This window comes from Sphaerodactylus townsendi, linkage group LG05 (genome assembly GCF_021028975.2).
Source record: "Sphaerodactylus townsendi isolate TG3544 linkage group LG05, MPM_Stown_v2.3, whole genome shotgun sequence".
NCBI classification, from domain to species: Eukaryota; Metazoa; Chordata; class Lepidosauria; order Squamata; family Sphaerodactylidae; genus Sphaerodactylus; species Sphaerodactylus townsendi.
Window position 1 is genome coordinate 37,325,126 of NC_059429.1, and position 21,456 is coordinate 37,346,581.

Below are 21,456 nucleotides of genomic sequence, written 5' to 3' on the forward strand. Positions count from 1 at the left end.
ATGCCAGGAAAGATACCAGGCTATTGTTCCAACTTATCCACAATGCCGCCTATACTTCTAGCAGCCCATGAACACCATCAGGAAGAATGTGTATGTACAATTATATAGTATGTTAAACATGACCCATATGACTCTAACACCAAGTTCAGCATAGCTAAGCTTGCTGATTTCAAAGGAGTTGAGTATGCCTTACTCTTCTTTTGAATTGTGGCCAAGGATTTTAAATCCAGTCCTTTGTAGAATGATAGCAAGCACAGAGATTTGTGTCTGTGTGAGTCCAGATATGTTGTGACATGTCAGCAGGAAATTCAAGCTTGCATAGATTCTATGTGCCAATTTCAATATGCTGATGCACAATCACAATCCTTCATGTGTAAGTATGGATGTGACATGGTTTTTCTCATATCTAGGGAGATCGTGGACCCCAAGGACCTCCTGGTGCTCCTGGTGAAGATGGAATGAGAGTATGTTAATAGGTTTACTGTTTAGCACTCAGTATAATTTAAGGGAGGTGCTTTTACACATATATATTAACCATTTGATTCAATTTAATATCAACAGGGAGAGGACGGAGAGGTGGGACCAAGAGGCCTCCCAGGTGAAGCTGTAAGTAAAGTTCCTTATAGTTCATTATTCACAGCGTGTCCTGAATTTTTCATGCTGGACAAGTATTCAAATGAAGGCTCTATTGTAATTTCATTTGTCCCTGTAAAGTTACTGTCAGCTTTGGATATAATTTGTGAATCAAATGATGCCTTGGGGACAAATTCATCCCACACATGGGATGCTTTTTCCCATTAAAACTGCTACTAGCCATTAGTTTGATCACTAATGTGCATCCTCAGAACATTCTCTTTTTCAGCTTTTGGAATTTTCAGTCTTTTACTCATGATCACAGAGATATTAAGACCTTACATTGTTTTCAACATTTATCATGGGGGCAATTTATGGATACATTGGTTGAAATATTTTATGGCCCCATAATCTTGCCATTCCTAGTTGGTGTTGTTTCACTACATACTGAAATTCTTTGAATTGGTTCATTCAGTTTCATTGCGTATTCAAACAAGTTCCAGGAGTGTGTCTTAGGTTTCTGTGTGCCCTCTGTCACATATGGTACATTGTGCAGGTGCCTATATGCGTACATTTGTACTCATGTACATCTCACTTGCATGATGTTTCCACTTTTTAAAACGGGATGGATTACTGAGTAACCTTGTGTTCACATGTATGTACGTAGGAATCCAGTTACCTATGTTCTATATGGGATATGGTGAGAGGACAGCTGCATATTTCCAGATTCTGTGTATCTGTGACCTGTATGAACCTGCTGTTTACAAGCATAAAGTTTTTTTAAAAAAACATTGATGTTAGTGAGAATGCAACTTTAGAATATCATTATAGAATATCATTATATATACATACCTCATAGTGATATCACTTATTGATTGAAAATAGTTTGGATCCATCAAATTATTATTCCTGGTATAAAGATTTCTAGCAGAGGAACACAAATTCTTCACCTCCCTCCCATTGCAGCATAAAATCCCGCCCCCCCGCTTCTCTTGGGGAAAGAGCACCTCCAGGAATAGAACAAGGATCAAATTTGACGTCTTTTGTGGAGAATCAGCAAAAAACATTCTTCTTTTGTCTGCAAAAATATATGGTGGGATCCAGCCCATTTTGTGAAAACTTTTAATGGGTAAAATGTGCAAAAGTGTCTGAATCAATGTAATTAACTAAATTACTGCAATACCACTAGAAGACTATTAGTTATTCTCTTATACCATGGATATGTATACCACAGATATGCAGAGTCACAAAGCCGGTGTTAATTGGTCAGTGGGTTGCCACTGTATTCCTTTACAACAGCAGTCAAATTTACATTCCTATGAATTGCTCCCCCCCCGAAAAATCAAACCATTTTACTGCCAGAAGCTGAAGCTATGGTGATGACTTCAGCAAACCATCTAAGGTTAAAGTCAACAGACAGACGTTCTAAGTGTAGTGGAAATGGTTTTGAATAAATGCCTCAGAATACCTGCAGTGAGCACTTGGTTAAAATGGAATTTGATTGTAGAACAGTCAGTCTGTGTGATTTTTTCCCCGCAGACTGATTCTCATAATAGTTCCTGTAATGTTTTAGACCTGACATATCCTGACCCCATTGATGGCGCTACATACTATAATGTTCTTTTTTTGCTTTTGAGAAGTATTATGCATTCAAGTTACAATATTATACAAGATAAAAGAGAGCATGTCATTAAAAAGGGTTATGGGGGTTATAAAGGCCACCATCGACAATGTTCTGTAAGTTGAATGTGTGTCTTAGATAAATTAGCTACAACACAGCCCAATTTCCTATAATGGACTTTGGTGCCATCTTGCCTTATCATGCTGTTTCCCATAACCAGTGAGAGCTAGAGGAAGGATCTGAATTCTTATCCTATTTTTAAATTTGGCAGTTTTTTTCCCACTACACCTCTCTTTTCAAGACTGGGAAACAAGAAGGCAAGTGAAATAAACTGGTCCTGATCCCGACTGGTTTTTGCATGGTAGCAGGCACAAGCAGGGTCACACTGGGATTATGTAAAAGAATCTCCAAACTGGCAATTTTTTTAAATCCCGGGGTAAGGGAAATATCACGGGGAACACTGGAACTGTGCGAATTCTCGGCTGCACAGGATATTTTTCTTGCTCAACTCAGGATATTTTGACTGTACGGAAACGGCCCACAAGAGGTCTTTAGTCTTATGTACATGGTAAAGTTTTATTATCACAGCATTTTTCTGGAGACAGAAAAATACATTTCCAGTTGTGCAAGACCTCGTATGTACAGAGAAAAGAACCACACTTCATATGGGCCATTTTTGTATAGGTTTCTGTTTACCATACATGCTGTGTAAACTAAAGACCTAACATTCCTTACATGCTGTGTTAACTAGAGACCTAACTAATGTTTTCTTTTTTAAAAAAAAACAGGGTCAACGAGGATTACTGGGCCCAAGAGGGTCACCTGGCCCCCCAGGACAACATGTATGTATTTCATAAAGAAATTTCTTATCATATATTTTGATATTTTTCACAGATATGACAGTAACAGGTATTGTTTTTATTCTGTTCTTTTGCATAGGGAATTGCAGGTGTCGATGGCCCACAAGGTCCCAAAGGAAACTTGGTAGGTTGGAACTTCAGTAGGATTATTTTGGAGAGCAATACAAATTTCATAGGATCCTTGAAAATAAATTATGAAATGAATCTTCTCAGAATAGAGTCTGTTATCTTTAATCTAATTGTGTGATGCTTCTGAAGTGAATTGTTTGTATGATACATAATGCTGATATACAGTAGCATAAAAAGCAGCCATTTTATCCTGTATATGGGGCATCTGTGGTTTGCCCCACACATTGGTGAGGACAAAGAATTGTTGGTCCTTAGGTATGTGGTTTTGTAGTGCAAAGTAGAAAACATTTTGAACTTGACAAATCTTTCTATGTATGGTTGGCATTGTTTTATTGACTGTAAAGACATATGTTTGCCCAAAACTTATACTATTTCTGTATACTTCTTGCTCAACAGGGCCCTCAAGGGGAACCAGGACCTCCCGGCCAACAAGGGATCCCAGGTCCACAAGTATGTGTTTATCAATCTACAAATTGTGACCTTTTTCATTTTAGGTGTTCTGGGATTGTGGAGTAAGAAATGTTTTGAGCTTTTCCTTCTCTCACTGAGTTTATTTTTGCTAGTAGCCTTTTACAAATTATCCTGAAATATTCCCAGTATAAGTGGAAGAGAACTTTTTCAGCAAGTTTGCAGAGGCCTCCTCCCCCTTCTCTTCCTTCAGAGAGAAAATTGATTCATTCAGAGTTCCCTGAATGCCTGCGAGATCAGCCACACCTGGAGAAGGGTTCCTAACTGGATCATGTTACGCATTCACAGCCAGCAAAATAGTCCTCAGAAAGACTCACAGAAAAGTCCTGATTTTTCTGTGGGTTTCTTTTTTCAGGGACTTTTTCAAACAACCCAGTGCAACATTTAAATAAGGAAATATATATTTATTGTTGTCTTTGAATGCTCACACTCTGTATTTTTCCTACCAGGGGCTTCCAGGTCCACAAGGCCCAATTGGAGTTCCTGGTGAAAAAGTAAGTCATATTCCATTATTGAGAAACCAGTGAATTTAAGTAGCACTGGTGTGTGTGTTTGCGTGTGTGTAAACTTTGTAGTTTGCAGACAACAGCTATGAGTTATCTCAGTGGTAATTCCTGTATCCTTAAGACCGTATAACTTATTTACAAATACCAATGGGCTTTTCAGGTTTGACTTTCACATAAAAGTGGCCCCATTGGTCGAGGCATCCCTCATTCTTAATCTTTGATACACTTACATGCAATTTTTCACAAAATCAAAAAAGTACCTAATAAAATGCACACATTCTCTCTTTTGATAGCTAATTGCATAAGACAGTGGTCACACAACCAGGAACAGTGCAGGGCCATCCTCATTAAGCCTCACAGTGCCATGACATTAGGTTCTTTCACTGAGGATCTAAAACCATTTACTGAGGCACTGTCCTGGAGAATCAGGTAGATCAGTGGGTCTTAGTCACAGAGGCTAAATGACGTATCTGTGTTCTAGGGCAGCATACTTCTGAATGTCAGATACTCCAACAAAAGAAAATGGATATCCTATTGATCTCCTGCCTGTTTTCTGAAAAATCTGACTGTGAATAAATAAATCTGTACAAAGATTTGCTTCTCTAACTTTGTCAGGCAGGCCTTTCAGGTGGGGAACCTCTGTGTGTGCATTAAGATTTCTGTGTCCCGAAGAACCCAGAAAACACAAATAAATGTATCCACAGTATTCATTTGGAGATGGTTATACTCAGAACTTTTTTGGGACCAGTACTCACCAGTACAGCGTCTGGCATCTTTTGGTTGGGGGAATCAGAGAAATCGGCTCTGCAGTTTAGAAGCCCAAGGAGATAAGGTGGTAAATGGGCTTCAGGCTTGCACCTTCCCGCAACAAGCAATCTATTATTTTGGCTCACCCACTGACATAATTAGCAGGTGTGATGTGGGATGACTGGTGTGGAAAAGGATGGACCAAGCCCATCTCTTGCAACCCCTCAGGAAAGAAGCTTGGGGGGGCATCTTTAGGCGGCAGATGGACCAGGGGTAGGGAGGAGGCCACTGACAGCCAAGGTGGGGTTAAAAAGGGTAGAGAGAGGAACTCATGAATATCTGGGGGGTAGGGAGTGGTCCACTGGCAGTTGGGAGCTTGACTGAATGCAGATAATTACTGGCGCTCGCACACACACATATGTATGTATATGTGTGTGTGTGTGTGTTTAATTCTTGTATATGCAATTATGTTTTCTTCAGTTCCTTTGCTTGGGTTTTCCCAGAATTCCTTCTGCTTGGTTTGCTTTGTATATCTGTTCTATCATTATGTTGAATTTCTGTATGTCAGTACTGATACCATGTAGACTTTTGTTTATTTTTGTTCTTTTCCTGTGTGTGCCTCCTGATTTAAACATTATTCTTACACTATTGGGTTATAAACCATTTTAACTTTGCTCTTTCTTTGCCTTCTACTTTCTTCTTTACAAGTTTTCTGTCTTCCTAATACTCTGGCAGTGCAATGCTATGGAGAGTTACTCCAATCTAAAGCCACTGAAATCAGTGGGCTTAGACTGGAATAATTCTGCACAATGGGCTTAGACTGGAGCAGTTGCTATCAATATCTTGCCTACAGACATAGGGTGGGGGGCAATATTCAGAAAATTAATTGAAAGGCACACTGGTTGTATTTTTTTTTTACCATGCAACACAGTTATTCAATAACATTTCAGAATGCATGACAATTGCTTCCCATAAATTACCTTGGGACCAAAATGGTGCATGGTGTCGTGATTACCGGTAGATTGTTAGACTTTTGAAAGCCCAGGTCAGAATTCCTCCTCTGTTATGAAAGCTTGCCGGGCGACCTTGGCCCAGGCACTCCTGGTTGTTGCTGTGAAGGTAAAATGGAGGAGAGGTGAATAATGTTGAAAGATGCTTTGGGTCTCCATTGGGGCAAAATGCAGAGTATAAATAGAAAAATATAAACTATAGCTGTCAGAGACTCAGGGATCCAGAAAGGACTTCCTGCCCCATTGTTTGGAATTCACAGCTTCATACACGAAGGACACTTTCTGAATTTAACTACTTGTCAATATCCTATTACTCCATTTGTGGAAGGTGTCATTTCCCTATGTTCCCTCAGTTAATGAACTAGAGTAACAAACAGAAACTTCCTTACTAAATTTTACAAGGGAAAAAAGAGATGTAGATCCAAAGAAGTTGCTGTCGTTGTGGCTGTGATAGCTGTTACTTGAAGCCATAGTCGTTATGCTACACTCCCTCATAAAATGAACATGATGCAGGAGGGAAATTGGCATGTGAGAGCTGTGATACTTTTGTCATGAATGCAGCTGGTAAATCTTGTGAAAAGTGGTAGAATATGAGGTTGGAAAACATGTATCTTGTCATCCAGCAGACATAATTTGCTCCCGGCTTCTTCTTAGTTGTTTGTTTTAATTTGTTTTTCATTATAACACATGTGAATGACTTACATTTTCGCAAGAGGTTTGCATCAACCATTTATGCATGGGCCTAAGGACTTTTTGTCCTCAGGCCATCTACAAGTAGACACTGATTTTATTTATTCATATTTTATTTTTACTTTTTCTGATTGTAATAAATCAGGAAATGTGGAGATTCAAGTCTTTTCTAGGCACATACTTCATTCATTCATATGTATATACATTCATTAATTCATGTATTCATTCATTTTAATTTCAATGGCCACTGTCTTCAGCCTCCTGAGGGGTTTTTATTAGTATTCATACTCTACACCACTTTCTGTATAGAAGACTATTGATTTCCAAAAGTTACACTTTCTCCTATGATAATTACAAATGGCTCACAGGATCATTACTTCTATATGCTGAAGAGCAAATCAGCCTGGCAGACATTAGACAGCCAGCCTTGTGCTCCATATTTCATTTTATGAAACTTTTTTAACTCCAGGAGTTATGTCTAGCTATATCTAACTTTTTTTTCTGGGTTAAAATACACTGAGAGATTTTTGACGGAGGGAGGATCAAGTGTAATTTTAAATACATACAATCCAAACAGTCAATCTGTATACGCAAGTTATTCAAACCTGGGTATCCCAGACCCTACTCTGAAGCTCTGCAATAGCATGTTGGCTTTCAGGAGATGGCTACTGTTGAACACTAGCTAGCAGCTAGACCTAGCTGAGTCATGCAAGTCAGGTGATATCAAGTCACTGACTGGTTGCTGCTAGCATAGTGTTGCTAACTTCCAGGGGCGTTTCCGCACAGCGCATTGCCAGCCAAGCTCGACTTGTGTTCAGCCCGGGTTGTCCGCACTGGCATACATGTCGATGCAAGTCCGACTGTCCTTCGACTCGCCTAAGCTGGGTTTTCTCAATCCGAGCTGTGACCTAGTACTTTTTGAAGAAGTCGTGTCAATCTCATGCTTCGCGGACTGTCTTTTGAGGCCGACTCGCCTCTGCTCAGCACTCCAGCCAATAGCGTCATTTCTTTTTCTGGCCAATTAGGGCTTACTGTCTCGTACACCAATCACAGCGAGTTATCGCCCAGCCAATTATAACCAGCCATGCAGAGCATGCGTGGTGCTGGAAAATCGGGGCGCCGAAAAGTGAAATCCGTAAAGGGACCATTTGCTCGTGTCGCACACGAAGCATTGTCCCGGCGACCAAATCCATGTCGCCCAAATGTACCTGCCTATTGTGTCTCAGCCAATCACTAGTGCTTGCTGGCTTGATCCCTCCCTCCCCTTACAGGAGGGATGTTCGAAGGGGGTGTTCGCCAAGTTGCCATTTCGCTGTTTCGTTTCATTTTCCAAGCTGGCGGAATCACGATGGATCCCCTTTTTGAGTCCACAACATCCTCCTCAGACAGTAGGTCAGGTAGCCGAGGGGTGGGGAGAGGTGTGTCGTGGAGGGGTCGTGAAATGAGGGATGATTGAAATCTGGGGTGAGCTCGAGCTACACAGTAGAATTAAGAGATGCCAGTGCAACATCCATATTTTTTAAATGGTCGCAACAGAGATGCACGAGAGGGGCCACCAAAGGACGTCTCTTGAGTGCAGAAATAAATTTAAGGCACTCAAAAGGGATTATAAGAAAGTTGTTCAACACAATTCCATTTCTGAAAACCAGGCTGTTTGTGAGGAAGTCCGTTAAGTTTCACCTTCGCGACGGTGTCGCGAAGTCAATCCGACATTGCGACATGCACGTAAAAGAAGGAATTTCACGTTTCCCACCATGAAAAAGGGAACCAATTGGAGTGCAGGGATGGATGACGCGCAGAGTTGAACCCGCCCAATAAGTGCTGGCAAGGAGAGCCGAGCTCGTCAGCTGCGAAAGAATGGTGAATCGAGCTCGGCATCCCATTTTGCATGTCAGCCAATAGAATGCACGACAGGACATATCGAACTGCCCACTGAGCTCGGCTGAGGATGTGTGAGCGCTGCTCAAGAACAGCGAGCTCGGCTGCAGTACGGAACAACAGCGAGTCAAACTCATGAAGAAAATTTCGCCCGGACTCGAGTCGAGCTCTACAGAATGTCCTGTAGGGAAACACCCCCGGTGGGGCTTGGAGATCTCACAGAATTACAACTGAACTCCAGACAATGGAGATCTGTCCTCCAGAGGAAAACATATTCTGGTGACTGCTGACAATTGCCTAAATATGATTGTCTGCATTTACTAGCATATGTCTGAAAAGGTAGGAAATGCATGCCTGTCACATCATGAGAATAGTCACATAATGGGATCATTCTCTTTTATTGACAAAAATTGTTAATGTCCTTCTTAATGATGATATGGCAAACAAGCAGAATTTTCAAATGAAATGAGAAAGGGATTTTGGCCAAATGATTTCCAGAGAAGTCTGGAAGTCCATAACGACATTTGGCTCTAATATTACTTTATCCCCTCAGTTGAAGAAAAAAAATATCTTAAAATATAATAGTGGTATCTCACCCTATATAAATGAGTGAGAATCTGTGGTAATTCACCCAGTATCTGTTGGTACTGTAAATCACTGAGAACAGGTTTCCATCACATGTGGTGGACCTACCCACAACAAGAAATGATTGGAAAAGATTCCAGCACATTGTTTTAGATTGAAAGTTGTACCATTGTGAGCACCAGTTAAGGATCTTTCACCTATTGTCTTTGATTTGGAAATGTGTGTTACAGAAATTGTGTCATTATATATAGAAAGTTTCTATTTTATTTTATGTTGGTTATATTGTTATTTTTTCTTAGTACATAAATAAATGTGGATAAAAAAGAGAAAATGATCTGAGATTCTTAACCTTCACATTTATGTGTCAACATCCTTCACATTTCTGATGCTCATTTAACATTTCTAGTCATGAAAGTAAAATGTGTACATTAAATGAAAAGTGCATGCAATAAAATCATACTGTATGAATTAGGATAACTCCTCCAGTGGTTATAAACTGAGGGCATGACTAGACAATGACTCCTGAACTTTGAGACAGGAGATGGGCTTGCTGTTTTGGAGTATCATATTTTTGCCTTCGTACTGATTTCATCTTCTTGTTCATGAATAATGTGTTGTTTGCCTACATTTGTGGCTTGTGATTCCTTATTTGTTGAACGGTTCCTCAAAAGTGTCCCTTTATCTCTCTTCAGGGACCCCAGGGCAAGTCAGGCCTTGCTGGACTTCCTGGTGCAGATGGGCCTCCTGTAAGTAGTATAAGATTTTCTCACTTTTATTATTTTAAAATTACTTTCCAGTTCCATACTCATGAATTTCAACAAGGAAAGTACATCATTGATCACTGGAAGTAGAAATCATAAAACATATTCAGTTTCATTATTTGAACTCTGTCTATGTTTCCAGACTTAAGTCCAAAATGACGGATGAGAAATTGGAATGATGATGAAGTGGAAATCATTTAGGTCTATAACTTTCTTGTTCCAGTTCAGATTCAAAGGAATATAATAGAAATGTAAAGAGAGAACTGTCTTTTCAGTTAAAGCATAGGTTTATGCTTGTGGGGAACATTTTTGCACTCTTTTGGAGGATTTACAGTGTAATCCTAAGCATACTTTTCTGAGGGTAAGCCTGAAGCAAGTGAGTAGACCTGCTCTGTTAAAAATGTAACTTTCTGGTGCCAGTAACTGCCATTCAAAATTAAGAAAATGAAATCGGGTGACTAAATGCTGTTAGGGTTGCCATGTCTTCTTGCAAGTTTGTTCCTAACGAATGCACTCTGACATATGATTTATTGGAGCTCACATCCCACATATTCAGATAGATGAAGCAGTCACTAAAGCGGCTAGGTGTATATGTAGTATTCATGCATTTGTAGGTGTTCATTGCTACTCTTGGTCTAGAGTAATCATGATGTTGAACTACAACAGATGCTGATGCTTCCCCTTGCCTGCAAAAGTGATTTTACAACTCATCAAACCAGAGTTTTCCCTGAATGTGCCATGGTTTGGCAGCCTGTGCTGCAGACAGGATTAGTTGCAATCATGAAACTTTCAGAAAAGTGCAGAAAATGACTGATTGATTGCCTTTATATATGACCCTATTTGTAGCCTGCTATGTGCCTCCTTCCATGACGATATAGTATTTTAGCAGGAAGGGGGTCACTGCTCACCAAGTCCTGTCTTTGCTTGTACAAGCTCTTTTTCAGTTCCTAGACTTGCCACTTAAACAAAAATTTGGAATGGGAAAGGCCACTGGGAAACTTCTACCACTTTGAGTTTATAATCCTGAACTAAAAAGTTAGATTATTGACCAGTGTGCACATGGGTCTGCCTTCAGAAAGTGCTCAGAAACTTCAGTGAGACCAAGCTGCAACAGATTGTGAAATGGTAACTGACCATTGTGTCAAAATGTCTATACTGGCTTTCAGTTTGTTTCTAGACTCAGTTCAAAATGCTAATGTTTCCTTTTGAAGCTTTGAATGACCTGAGCTTTAGGGAACTGCCTCCAGCATGAAACTACTTATCAGTTACATTCATTATATGAGACCCTACTTTGCGTACTCCCATACACATGTCTTGGGATGTGGCAGGGCTTTTTTGTTCTAGTGCAGCTGCTTTGGAACTGACTCCCAGGTTTTGGTAACATCAGGAAGCAAAGTAAGTCTTATTCTACTGTGCTTTAAATGGTATTTAACAACAATAAGAAACCAAAAATGATCTTTATAAAAGAGTCCCGCCAGACTGACAAAAAAAAAATCAGAATGAAGGGCAAGCAAAGGAACAAAGGACAGTGTAAAATAAATAATCAAAATAATTTGAGTTTTATACCAAGTCAAGTGTCATGGATTCCCTCAAAGAATACTGGAAATTTGTTTTTGAAGGTGGTTTTGAGAATTCTGCATTGATCAACTCATAGAAATATGCAAAGGCGTATTGGGGGAAATGGTGCCCAGAGACAAATTGTCTCCAGGCCCCCCCCCCCACTGTGCCTGGGGGTGGGCAGGGCTCCACCCCCAGCCCAGCTCCCGCCCCCCTTCCAGGCTCCCAGCTCCCAGCCGGCAGTCCCTTCTGCCCTCCCCTCTGGGGAAAGCAGAAGTGACTACCATCCCCGTCAGCTGCTTTTATAAGCACTGAGGCTGGGGGACAGGGCTTGGGGGTGGGGCCATGCCCCGCCCCACCCCCAGAGGTGTGGCCACACCCCAAGCCGCCACCCCTGGCCTCATTGCTTATAAAAGCAGTTCTTGGAGGATGGGGGATGGCAGTCCCTTCAGCTCTTCCCAGAGGGGAGGGCAGAAGGGTCTGCCGACTGCCAGCTGGGAGGGGGGCAGACTGGGGGTGCTGTCCTAAGGCTTCCTTGTCCCTGCCCATGTCGAAGGCACCCAAAGGGCACCTGAAGGGTCGAGGGCACACGAAGATGACGATGAGGAAGCAAGACTTCCTGCTGCCTTACTGTCTTCCTGGTCATGTGGGGGGGATGATTTTGCACCCCCCATGTGACCAGATTAGTGGCATCCAGGGACAGAGGGTACCCCTTGTCCCTAGGCAAATATGGTTTCTGGGGTTCCCTGAGAACTACTACTGTATCCTAAACATACTCATGTTATTTTTCAAGCAAAATAAAACAGACTAGAGATCATACAAGAAGTATGCATATGCAGGCGATCTGGTAGATGAGAAACACAATCCAACATATGGCTTAACAATGAGGGAGTAAAAGGGATGGAAAACATCAGGTGATACATCAGGGGATTCTGAGGCTCACAACTTACAGTGCAGTTTTAAGCTGAGTTATCCTTTCAAGTCCACTGAAATCGAAGGGCTTAAGAAAGGTGTAACTCTAGGATTGTATTGTGAGTCACTCAAGATAGCGATACGCACAACTGAACTAAAGATTTATTTTTCACTTCAGCTGAATGTGAATTTAGGCTCAAATGGAATTCTCCTTACACTTATTGATTTCTGCATACTATAAAATATTTCCATTAATATTTGCTTTCAGTTTGTTGTGACATAACCTTAATGGTGTGCTTAGTGTAATATTTGGTGACAGATAAAAAATAATCAATTAATGTCTTCCAGAGAAAATGCATTGAATTAGGAGACTCTTGAGTGCTTTATATGCTTTTGTGTTATTTTCTCAAGTGATTTGGACCTGAAACAAACCATCAACTTCAAGAAATGAATAGCAATTCACAATTCCAAGGAAAATCGCTGAAGAGAAGTAATGTTGTCAAAGTGATTACATTAATCTCTTGATTGATTCTCCATAGCTTTTAAAAATGTAGAGATTTCTACATCAAATGGGATGATGTAAGTTTCTCCTCAATGCTTTAGAAATCCTATGTGTTCCTTAGGGCAGACCTAACGATTATGAAAGTTGCCATCAAAAACAGCATTCCTGTATTTTCCCCACCAACATAATATAAAATGCATATTGTGACATCATCACATTGTAAGTCACAACCAGTAGAGAAGAGGAGCAAAAACAGTGACATCATGGCACTTTTGTACTACTTTGTCAGTAAGGACAGAAGGCTCAGGACAACTTATTTTGGCAGTGCCCAAGGTATCTTATTCTAACCTCAGCATTTATCTGTAGTAACATGGGTTGAGTGGAAAACCAACCGGCTTGTTCTTGCACAAGTTTATGCCCATTTTCAATAGTGGCCATGGTTTCTTATATTTTAACGGATTCTGCTTAGTGATGACACATTTATTCTAACGGCAGGAATGTATTAGTCTGTTGTATCAATATTATATAGGACCAATAAAAGTTTCTAGGAGTTTATAGAAGTGTTTAAGGTGCCACAGAAGTCTGACATTTATTCTATAAACTTTTATTGGTCTCTACCACTCCTGCTGACCTGGTGGAAGAATCCAATAAATTTTCGCTTGGTGAATTGCTGAAAATTCTGAAAAGAAATCTTTAGCCATCCCTATCAGAACTGTAAGTCAGGCATCCCTAGGGAGGGAATTATTATTGAACCAGTTTAAATAAGTTGTGTAGTCAAGTCTGTTGCCTATCATTTCTTCTCTGTTTTTTAAAATATGAAATAGGTTTCTGAAAAAAAAGCCTATATGCAGAACTGAATATAATTCAAAGAAATCTGTGTAGAGTTGTTCAAAATTGTGTTTTTTTTCCCTATATGTTTTGTAAATAGGGTCACCCAGGCAAAGAAGGCCAGTCTGGAGAGAAAGGTGCCTTGGTATGTTTATGCTTTTTGTGCCACAAAGATATGTATAACCTTGATTAGCCTGTGCACTCCCACACATGCCAGCTGGGTGACCTTGGGCTAGTCACAGCTCTATGGAGCTCTCTCAGCCCCACCCACCTCACAGGGTGTTTGTTGTGGGTGGGGGGGAGGACAAGGAGATTGTAAGCCCCTTTGAGTCTCCTACAGGAGAGAAAGGGGGGATATAAATCCAAACTCTTCTTCTTCTTCTTCTTGATATATGTAGAGTGGAATACTAAGTGGGGGAGAATGTCAGGTATATCGTAAGTGAAGACCATGGAAGAGCTATGTAGAGAATTTGAATCATAGGACCAGTCTAGAATTTTCTTCCTGCAGCAAATATTAATCATGTAACTACACAGTGTTTCAGAACTAGGGAGGTGTCCATTGATGATAGGGATTAATATTGCAGTTAGAGGTTCCTCTCTGTTTAGCATTTGCTGCATCCATACTTCCTTCTTTAGGTGAGGCATCCCTGACATTCTTTCAACTTTCTGGTGACTTCTTTGACCCCTCTTGCTCACTTAGTTTCTCACTCTCATTTGCCAGATTTTTCTGCAAGAATTTATCTTCTACATCTAAAAATACATACACGTGAAATAGTTTCTCATGTAAGAGAAGCTATAGTTACCATTTCCTGAGAATGGAATGGCGAAGTCAGTGTGGTATGCTGTTTTTTATTCAATAAACATATGCACCTAACAAATCTACTTTTGGAGCTTTGACACCTGTGTTAATCAATACATCACACAATCTAACTGTATGAAACATCATATTTGCTGATACCCTTAAGATAGAAGAAGCAGAGTAGGTTTTTTGTGAGTTTCAACTGAGTTTTGAATTTGATCACTTGCAAGATAAATGTTTGATAACTGACATTTAAATGCATATTATTTAAAAACAATGTAATATCTTTTAGGGTCCACCAGGTCCTCAAGGTCCATTAGGTTATCCTGGTCCTCGTGGTGTGAAGGTATGTATATAAAAAGTTTTTGTTCTTTCCTGATAATTAGCCATCTTTTTATTATGAAAACGTCTCATAAAAACCTAGTAACTTTGTCATTACCATTGTTTTCTAATAGGGCGCAGATGGTGTTCGTGGTCTAAAGGGTGGAAAAGGTGAAAAGGTAATCCTTTAATTGCATTTAATTTTTATCTGTTGCTTATATTTTTTAAACAAAAGGTCAGGAATTGAAAAATCAAACAAGGTGCTACCTAAATAGCTATGACCTTAATAGTGGGAACAAGAAATACTTCAGTAGATCTGACTATATCACTTTTCCAATGAAAAAAAATAAACTGGAATTAGTCCAAAATTACAGTCATTACATTTAATTACTGATAATTACTGGACTTTAAAACAAAACAAACCTTTGTCCCTATTGTTCAGTAATCTGGCATTAATAAAGATTAATTGGAATATTTTAAAATAATAATGATGTGCAGTTCAGCATCTCTCGCTTACATCTCTTTTATCCTTGATTGCCCTGGAACTTGTAGGCGGTGCTGTCCAGATCCACAGCAGCTTGCATGGTTCAGGTGGTAGAATTTGGCAAGTTGCATGTGGCCCACTAGCCAATTCACTGTCTCTTTCTTTGAGTAGTCTTTATGAGACATGTCCTTTTTAGTCCTTCCCTATTTTGGGGGTGAGGTAGTGATTAAGAGCAGTGGACTCTAATCTAGAGAACTGGGTTTGGTTGCCTACTCTTCCGCATGAAGCCTGCTGGGTGACCGTGGGCTAGCCACAGTTCTCTCAGAACTCTCTCAGCCCCACATTTTTTATTTTATTTGTTTTTGAATTTTTACCCTGCCCATCCCCAGAGGGCTCAGGAGGACTTACCTTACAAGGTGTCTGTTGTAAGGAACAGAAGTGATTTAAGCTACTTCGAGATTCCTTAAAGGTAGAGAAAAGCAAAGTATAAAAACCATATCGTCTTCTTCAAGAGGAACTCTAGAATTACTGAACAGAGTAGCAAAATAAAGTGGCTTTATTTTCTATTAATAATGAAAAAGGAGACATTTCTGACCAGAGAAGGGTACAAGGTAAACAGCTCTTACAAACAAAAGGGGAAGCGCAAAGCTCTTAACATGGTCTTAATAATAGATGCTGCTTGCTGTCTGTAATTCATTCTGTCTTGATTGCAAGCAATCTAATTTTACTTTATAGATCACTTTGAAACTCACAAAAATTTCAAGCTAGTTCAGTCTATAGACAATCTTTCTCGGGAATAAGAAAGAATGTTCCAATGTTTGTGGTAGTCTTTTGTGGCATTGTTAAGTGGCCAGCTAGTGCTTGGTGGCTGGATCCAGACACTGGGTCAACTAATGATTTCACAGTTTCATGCATAAGAATAAAAAAATATACAAGTGTGTAATGTCTCTTAGTTGCAGCAAACACAGCAATCCCCAGACATGTTCATAGGACAGCAGCAGAGGTTAATAGAGAGAGAAACCTGGAGATAATGGCGTTTTCTCCACAGCCAATATATCCTGGGATAAGGAAGTGAACCATCTTGGTTTGGCCATGACTTCTGCATGGCTTCTGGGTCTCACTCGGGCCCGCCCGCGAGATTTGCCTTATCCCGCGGCTTTCAAAAAATGACAAAATTGGCAGTTCTTTTGAAAACGCTCGCGCCAATCCACTTCCATGCAAATACCACAAGAGACAGGCCAGTTTATTTTTCCGGCTTCTCTGCCTGCTGTCCCCACCCCTTAGCTGCAGCCAATCAGAACATTGGAAAAACAGGATCTACGTAAACTACATAAACATACGCAAACTACATAAGGTATGTAAATGATGTAAACGCAAAGGTTCATGTGGAAAATGAAAACAAACCGTGGGCTCATGCATAATTCACTCGAGTTCTTCCTCCTGGCCTGAACGCACTGATGGGCAGCCATGCGGAGGGAGAAACCAGGATAAAAACTCCCTGGGATATATGATCCCAGGTCTATTCCAGGAAATTTTGGCCATGGGTAAAACACCACAATGTCTCTGAACATAGAGAAGTACAAGAAAACAACAACCGGCTCATAATAAAGCACCAGGCTTAATAAACATCAGGTTGCCAGAGGAACATACATCACAAGTGAATACAAATAAATATACAAATGTATAAGAACATAAATATACAACTGAGGGACCCACAAAAACTTGTGGGAGACATCTCATTTTCCTCTCCACCACTATTTTCCCATTCCCTGTTTTGAAAAGCCCTAAAGCTTCTCTCCTTTTCCTGCCTCATTTTTTCTTGTCCACTAATCAACTGATTTATCTGCCCCAATCTTCAGTTTTTCCTCCTTCACTATCCTTGACAGCTTCAACCTATGAACAATATGGCAACCCTCATATCCTGTACTTTTCCTATTTCCTTTTCTCCTTCCTTGCCACCAACCACTAACTTACCTTTTATCTGGTCCCACTGCAGAGGCATAGCTGAGCCATACTGCGTCTAGTGCACACTCTGTGTTTTCTGCCCCCACCCCAACACGCACACTTACCTTAGTTCAGCCTGAAAGTGCAGGCTGGAAAAAGCGGCCTGTTCACTTGAGGCTGAAAACAGCCTGGTGGGAACTACGCTTCTCAAGAGACCTTGGGGCTCACAAGGTTTCCTGGGAAGTGTAGTTCCCACCAGGCCATTTTCAGCCTCAAGTGAACAGGCCGCTTTTCCAGCCTCCACTTTCAGGCTGAACTAAGGTAAGTGTGAGGTCGGTGGGGGCCTGGGGGAACACGGAGGCGATTTTATGCCCCCCACAGGTGCGCGCCCAGTGCAGTGCGCAACCCCACCCCACCAGGTGCCATTGGGAGCTCACATGCAGGATGTGAAAGCAATGGCCTTCTGCGGCTGTTGCTCCCGAGCACCTGGTCTGTTAAGGCATTTGCAATCTCAGATCAAAGAGGATCAAGATTGGTAGCCATAAATCGACTTATCCTCCATAAATCTGTCCAAGCCCCTTTTAAAGCTATCCAGGTTAGTGGCCATCACCACCTCCTGTGGCAGCGTATTTCAAACACCAATCACATGTTGTTTCCTTATATTTGTCCTAATTCTTCCCTCCAGCATTTTCAATGTATGCCCCCTGGTTCATCAGTCTCTGGAACCAGCAGAGAGGAGTAGCAGCAGTGGGAAGAAGACTTGGCCAGGAAGAGCAGAGTGACCTACTGGTGTTCATTTTGGAGGGCTTTTCTCAAAGCCACCGCTTTTAAAACAGTGTATTTTAACAGGGGTTATCTCTTTTTCTCCTTGTAAGGCTCCTGTGAGCTAAGGCTGCTGAATCTGGAAGGTGGGGCTTAACAGGGGTTAACAGAGTTCATCTCTTGTTCCTCTTTGTCCTGAGAGGTGGGGCTTTTGTCCTGAGAGGTGGGGCTTTAGTTCAGTCTCTGGAACCAGCAGAGAGGAGTAGCAGCAGCGGGAAGAAGACTTGGCCAGGAAGAGCAGAGTGACCTGCTGGTGTTCATTTTGGAGGGCTTTTCTCAAAGCCACAGCTTTTAAACAGTGTATTTTAACAGGGGTTATCTCTTTTTCTCCTTGTAAGGCTCCTGTGAGCTAAGGCTGCTGAATCTGGGGCTTAACAGGGGTTAACAGAGTTCATCTCTTGTCCTGAGAGGTGGGGCTTTTGTCCTGAGAGGTGGGGCTTTAGTTCAGTCTCTGGAACCAGCGGCAATTTTAAATTAATTTTTTTGTTTTTTTAAATTAATAAGGACATATTTGACAGATAGTACGTGCAGATAGCTCCAGGAGGGCACTGACTAAAAGCTTAATATTTAAATATCTAAACAAATCAGATATGAAGGCAGAAAGCCAGCAGGGGGATGGGGGCTTTCCAGTGTTTTGCACTGAGTGTCACATGTATGACTATCTGCCACTAGGACAGAAGTCATGGGTGTGCCCTCACTGCAATGAGCTCCGGGCACTCAAGGAACGTGTGAGTTCTCTTGAAGCCAAGGTGGCAGACCTGGAGAAGCTGAAAGAGGCAGAGAGGGTGACAGACGAGGCTTTCAGGGACCTAACAGCCGGGTCCCACTCCCAAGGTGACATCTCTTCAGATGTCATGGAGAATGAAGGTCTTGGGGATGGAGGGTGCCAGTCTGAGGTGGGGGAAGATGCTCCCTTAGATGGGATCCCTTCCTTAACTGGTGATCAGCTATCCTCTCGCACTGAGGATACCCCTCAGGGAGGTGGGGGGCTCCTTGTAGTGGGTGATTCGATCATTAGAAATGTAGAGAGTTGGGTTTGTGAGAGGCGTGATGACCGCATGGTGACTTGCCTGCCTGGTGCGAAGGTTGCGGATGTCACGCTTCGTCTAGATAGGCTTTTAGACAGCGCTGGAGTGGAGTCAGCAGTTGTGGTCCACATTGGCACCAATGACATTGGGAAATGTAGCCAGGAGGTTCTGGAAGCTAAATTTAGGCTGCTAGGAAACAGGTTGAAGTCCAGGACCTCCAAGGTGGCATTCTCAGAAATGCTACCCACGTTCCATAGCATGAGGCGAAGCTAGGCAAGCTGGAGATACAGGAGTCTCAATGCGTGGATGAGAAGGTGGTGTAAGGCAGAGGATTTCAGCTTTGTCAGGAACTGGGGAACCTTTGGGACAAGGCAGGCCTGTACAAACGGGACGGGCTTCATCTTAACCAAAGAGGAACCAGGCTGCCATGGCCAACATTAAAAAAAGGTGGCAGAACAGCTTTTAAACTGATTACTGGGGAAAGCCGACAGGAGCTGAGGTGACTTTGGTTTGGAATACAGTATCTATGGGGATGCAGACAGAGAGGGAGGTTTTTCTAAATCAACCACATACAGGCTAGGAACATAGCAATGTGCATGTGACAAGGGATAGTGTCTACAAAAGACTTGAGGGTAAAGCACATAAATCCCAGGTTAAGGACAGAGACAGGGTATACAAGTGTCTCTATGCTAATAGTAGAAGCATTCGACCTAAAATGGGGGAGCTAGAGTACAGAGTTTTGAAGGAGGACTTTGATATAGTGGGCATTACAGAGACATGGTGGAATGAGGAGAACCAATGGGATGCTGTTATACAAGGCTACAGGCTCTATAGGAAGGATAGGACAGGGTGCATTGGGGGTGGAGTTGCCCTTTACATCAAAGAGAGCATAGTATCACATAAAATAGACAATGCAAGGGGAGCTGGTTCCCCTACAGAATCACTGTGGATATCAATACCAGGTGTGAAGGACAGATTAATATTAGGAATATATTATCGTCCCCCTGACCAAAGTGCACAAGAGGATTCTGAGATGGAAAAAGAAATTAGAGAGGCCAACAAAAACAAAAATGTAGTGGTAATGGGTGATTTTAACTATCCCCATATAAACTGGAAAAATGAATGTTCAGGTCATAGTAAGGAGAGAGCATTCCTGGATATGCTAAATGACTGTGGCTTAGAGCAGATGGTTGTGGAACCAACCAGGGGAGAGGTGATCCTAGATCTAATTCTATGTGGGACCCAGGACCTGGTGCAGGAAGTCAGTGTTGTTGAGCCAATAGGGAACAGCGACCACAATGCTGTCAGATTCAGTATCTCAGCATGCGAACAAGTGACAACTACTAATGTAGTTACATTCGCCTTCAGAAAGGGAAATTTCTCAAAGATGAGGGGGATAGTGCTCAGGAAGCTGAAAGGGAAAATCAAGAGAGTCAAAACTGTCCAGGATGCTTGAAGGTTATTTAAAAACACAGTAATAAAAGCTCAGCTGGAATGTGTTCCACAGGTTATAAAAGGCAGCACCCAGTCCAAAAGAAAGCCACCATGGTTAACAAGAGAGGTTGAGGAAATTATCAGAAAAAAGAAAATGTCTTTTAGAAAATGGAAGTCCAGTTTGACTGATGAAGAATATGAGAGGGAACACAAATGGTGGCAAAAGAGAAGCAAGTTAGCTGTAAGGGAGGCAAAAAAGGATTATGAGGAACGCATGGCTGTGAACATCAAGACCAGCAACAAACAGTTCTTCAAGTACATCAAAAGCAGGAAGCCAGCTAGGGAAGCGGTAGGCCCGTTAGAGGACAAAGGAACAAAGGGTGTGCTAAAAGATGGCAGGGAGATTGCAGAGAAGCTGAATGAATTCTTTGCATCTGTCTTGACCCAAGAGGAGGTGAGGAACATTCCTGCACCTGAACCAAGCTTCTTAGGAGGCGAATCCGAGGAACTAGCGAAGATAGTGGTAGACAAGGAAGTTCTGGCAGCCATTGATAAACAAATGTTACCAAATCCCCTGGCCCAGATTGCATTCACCCAAGAGTTCTTAAAGAGCTCAAGCATGAAATTGCTGATCTTCTCACTTTAATATGCATCTTATCCCTGAAATCAGGCTCCATCCCTGAAGACTGGAAGATGGCCAATGTCACACCAATCTTTAAGAAAGGATCTAGAGGGGACCCGGGAAATTACAGGCCAGTCAGTTTGACATCTGTTCCTGGTAAATTAGTAGAATCTATCATTAAAGATTGAGGGACTGGAGCACCTTCCCTATGAGGAGAGGCTGCAGCGTTTGGGACTCTTTAGTTTGGAGAGGAGGCGGCTGAGGGGGGATATGATTGAAGTCTACAAAATTATGCTTGGGGTAGAAAATGTTGACAGAGAGAAATTTTTCTCTCTTTCTCACAATACTAGAACCAGGGGGCATTCATTGAAAATG

At 41.6% G+C, this 21,456-nt stretch overlaps 1 protein-coding gene across 1 annotated transcript in view; it reads left to right on the forward strand.

The window, feature by feature from the left end:
• Window positions 1-21,456, forward strand: part of COL11A1 (collagen type XI alpha 1 chain) — a 309,931-nt gene that overhangs the window by 153,012 nt on the left and 135,463 nt on the right. The window contains exons 20-29 of the mRNA XM_048496576.1: window positions 411-464; window positions 562-606; window positions 2,983-3,036; window positions 3,134-3,178; window positions 3,580-3,633; window positions 4,101-4,145; window positions 9,760-9,813; window positions 13,728-13,772; window positions 14,719-14,772; window positions 14,882-14,926. Coding sequence (XP_048352533.1) covers window positions 411-464; window positions 562-606; window positions 2,983-3,036; window positions 3,134-3,178; window positions 3,580-3,633; window positions 4,101-4,145; window positions 9,760-9,813; window positions 13,728-13,772; window positions 14,719-14,772; window positions 14,882-14,926 — 495 coding nt within the window. The remainder of the gene's footprint in view (window positions 1-410; window positions 465-561; window positions 607-2,982; window positions 3,037-3,133; window positions 3,179-3,579; window positions 3,634-4,100; window positions 4,146-9,759; window positions 9,814-13,727; window positions 13,773-14,718; window positions 14,773-14,881; window positions 14,927-21,456) is intronic.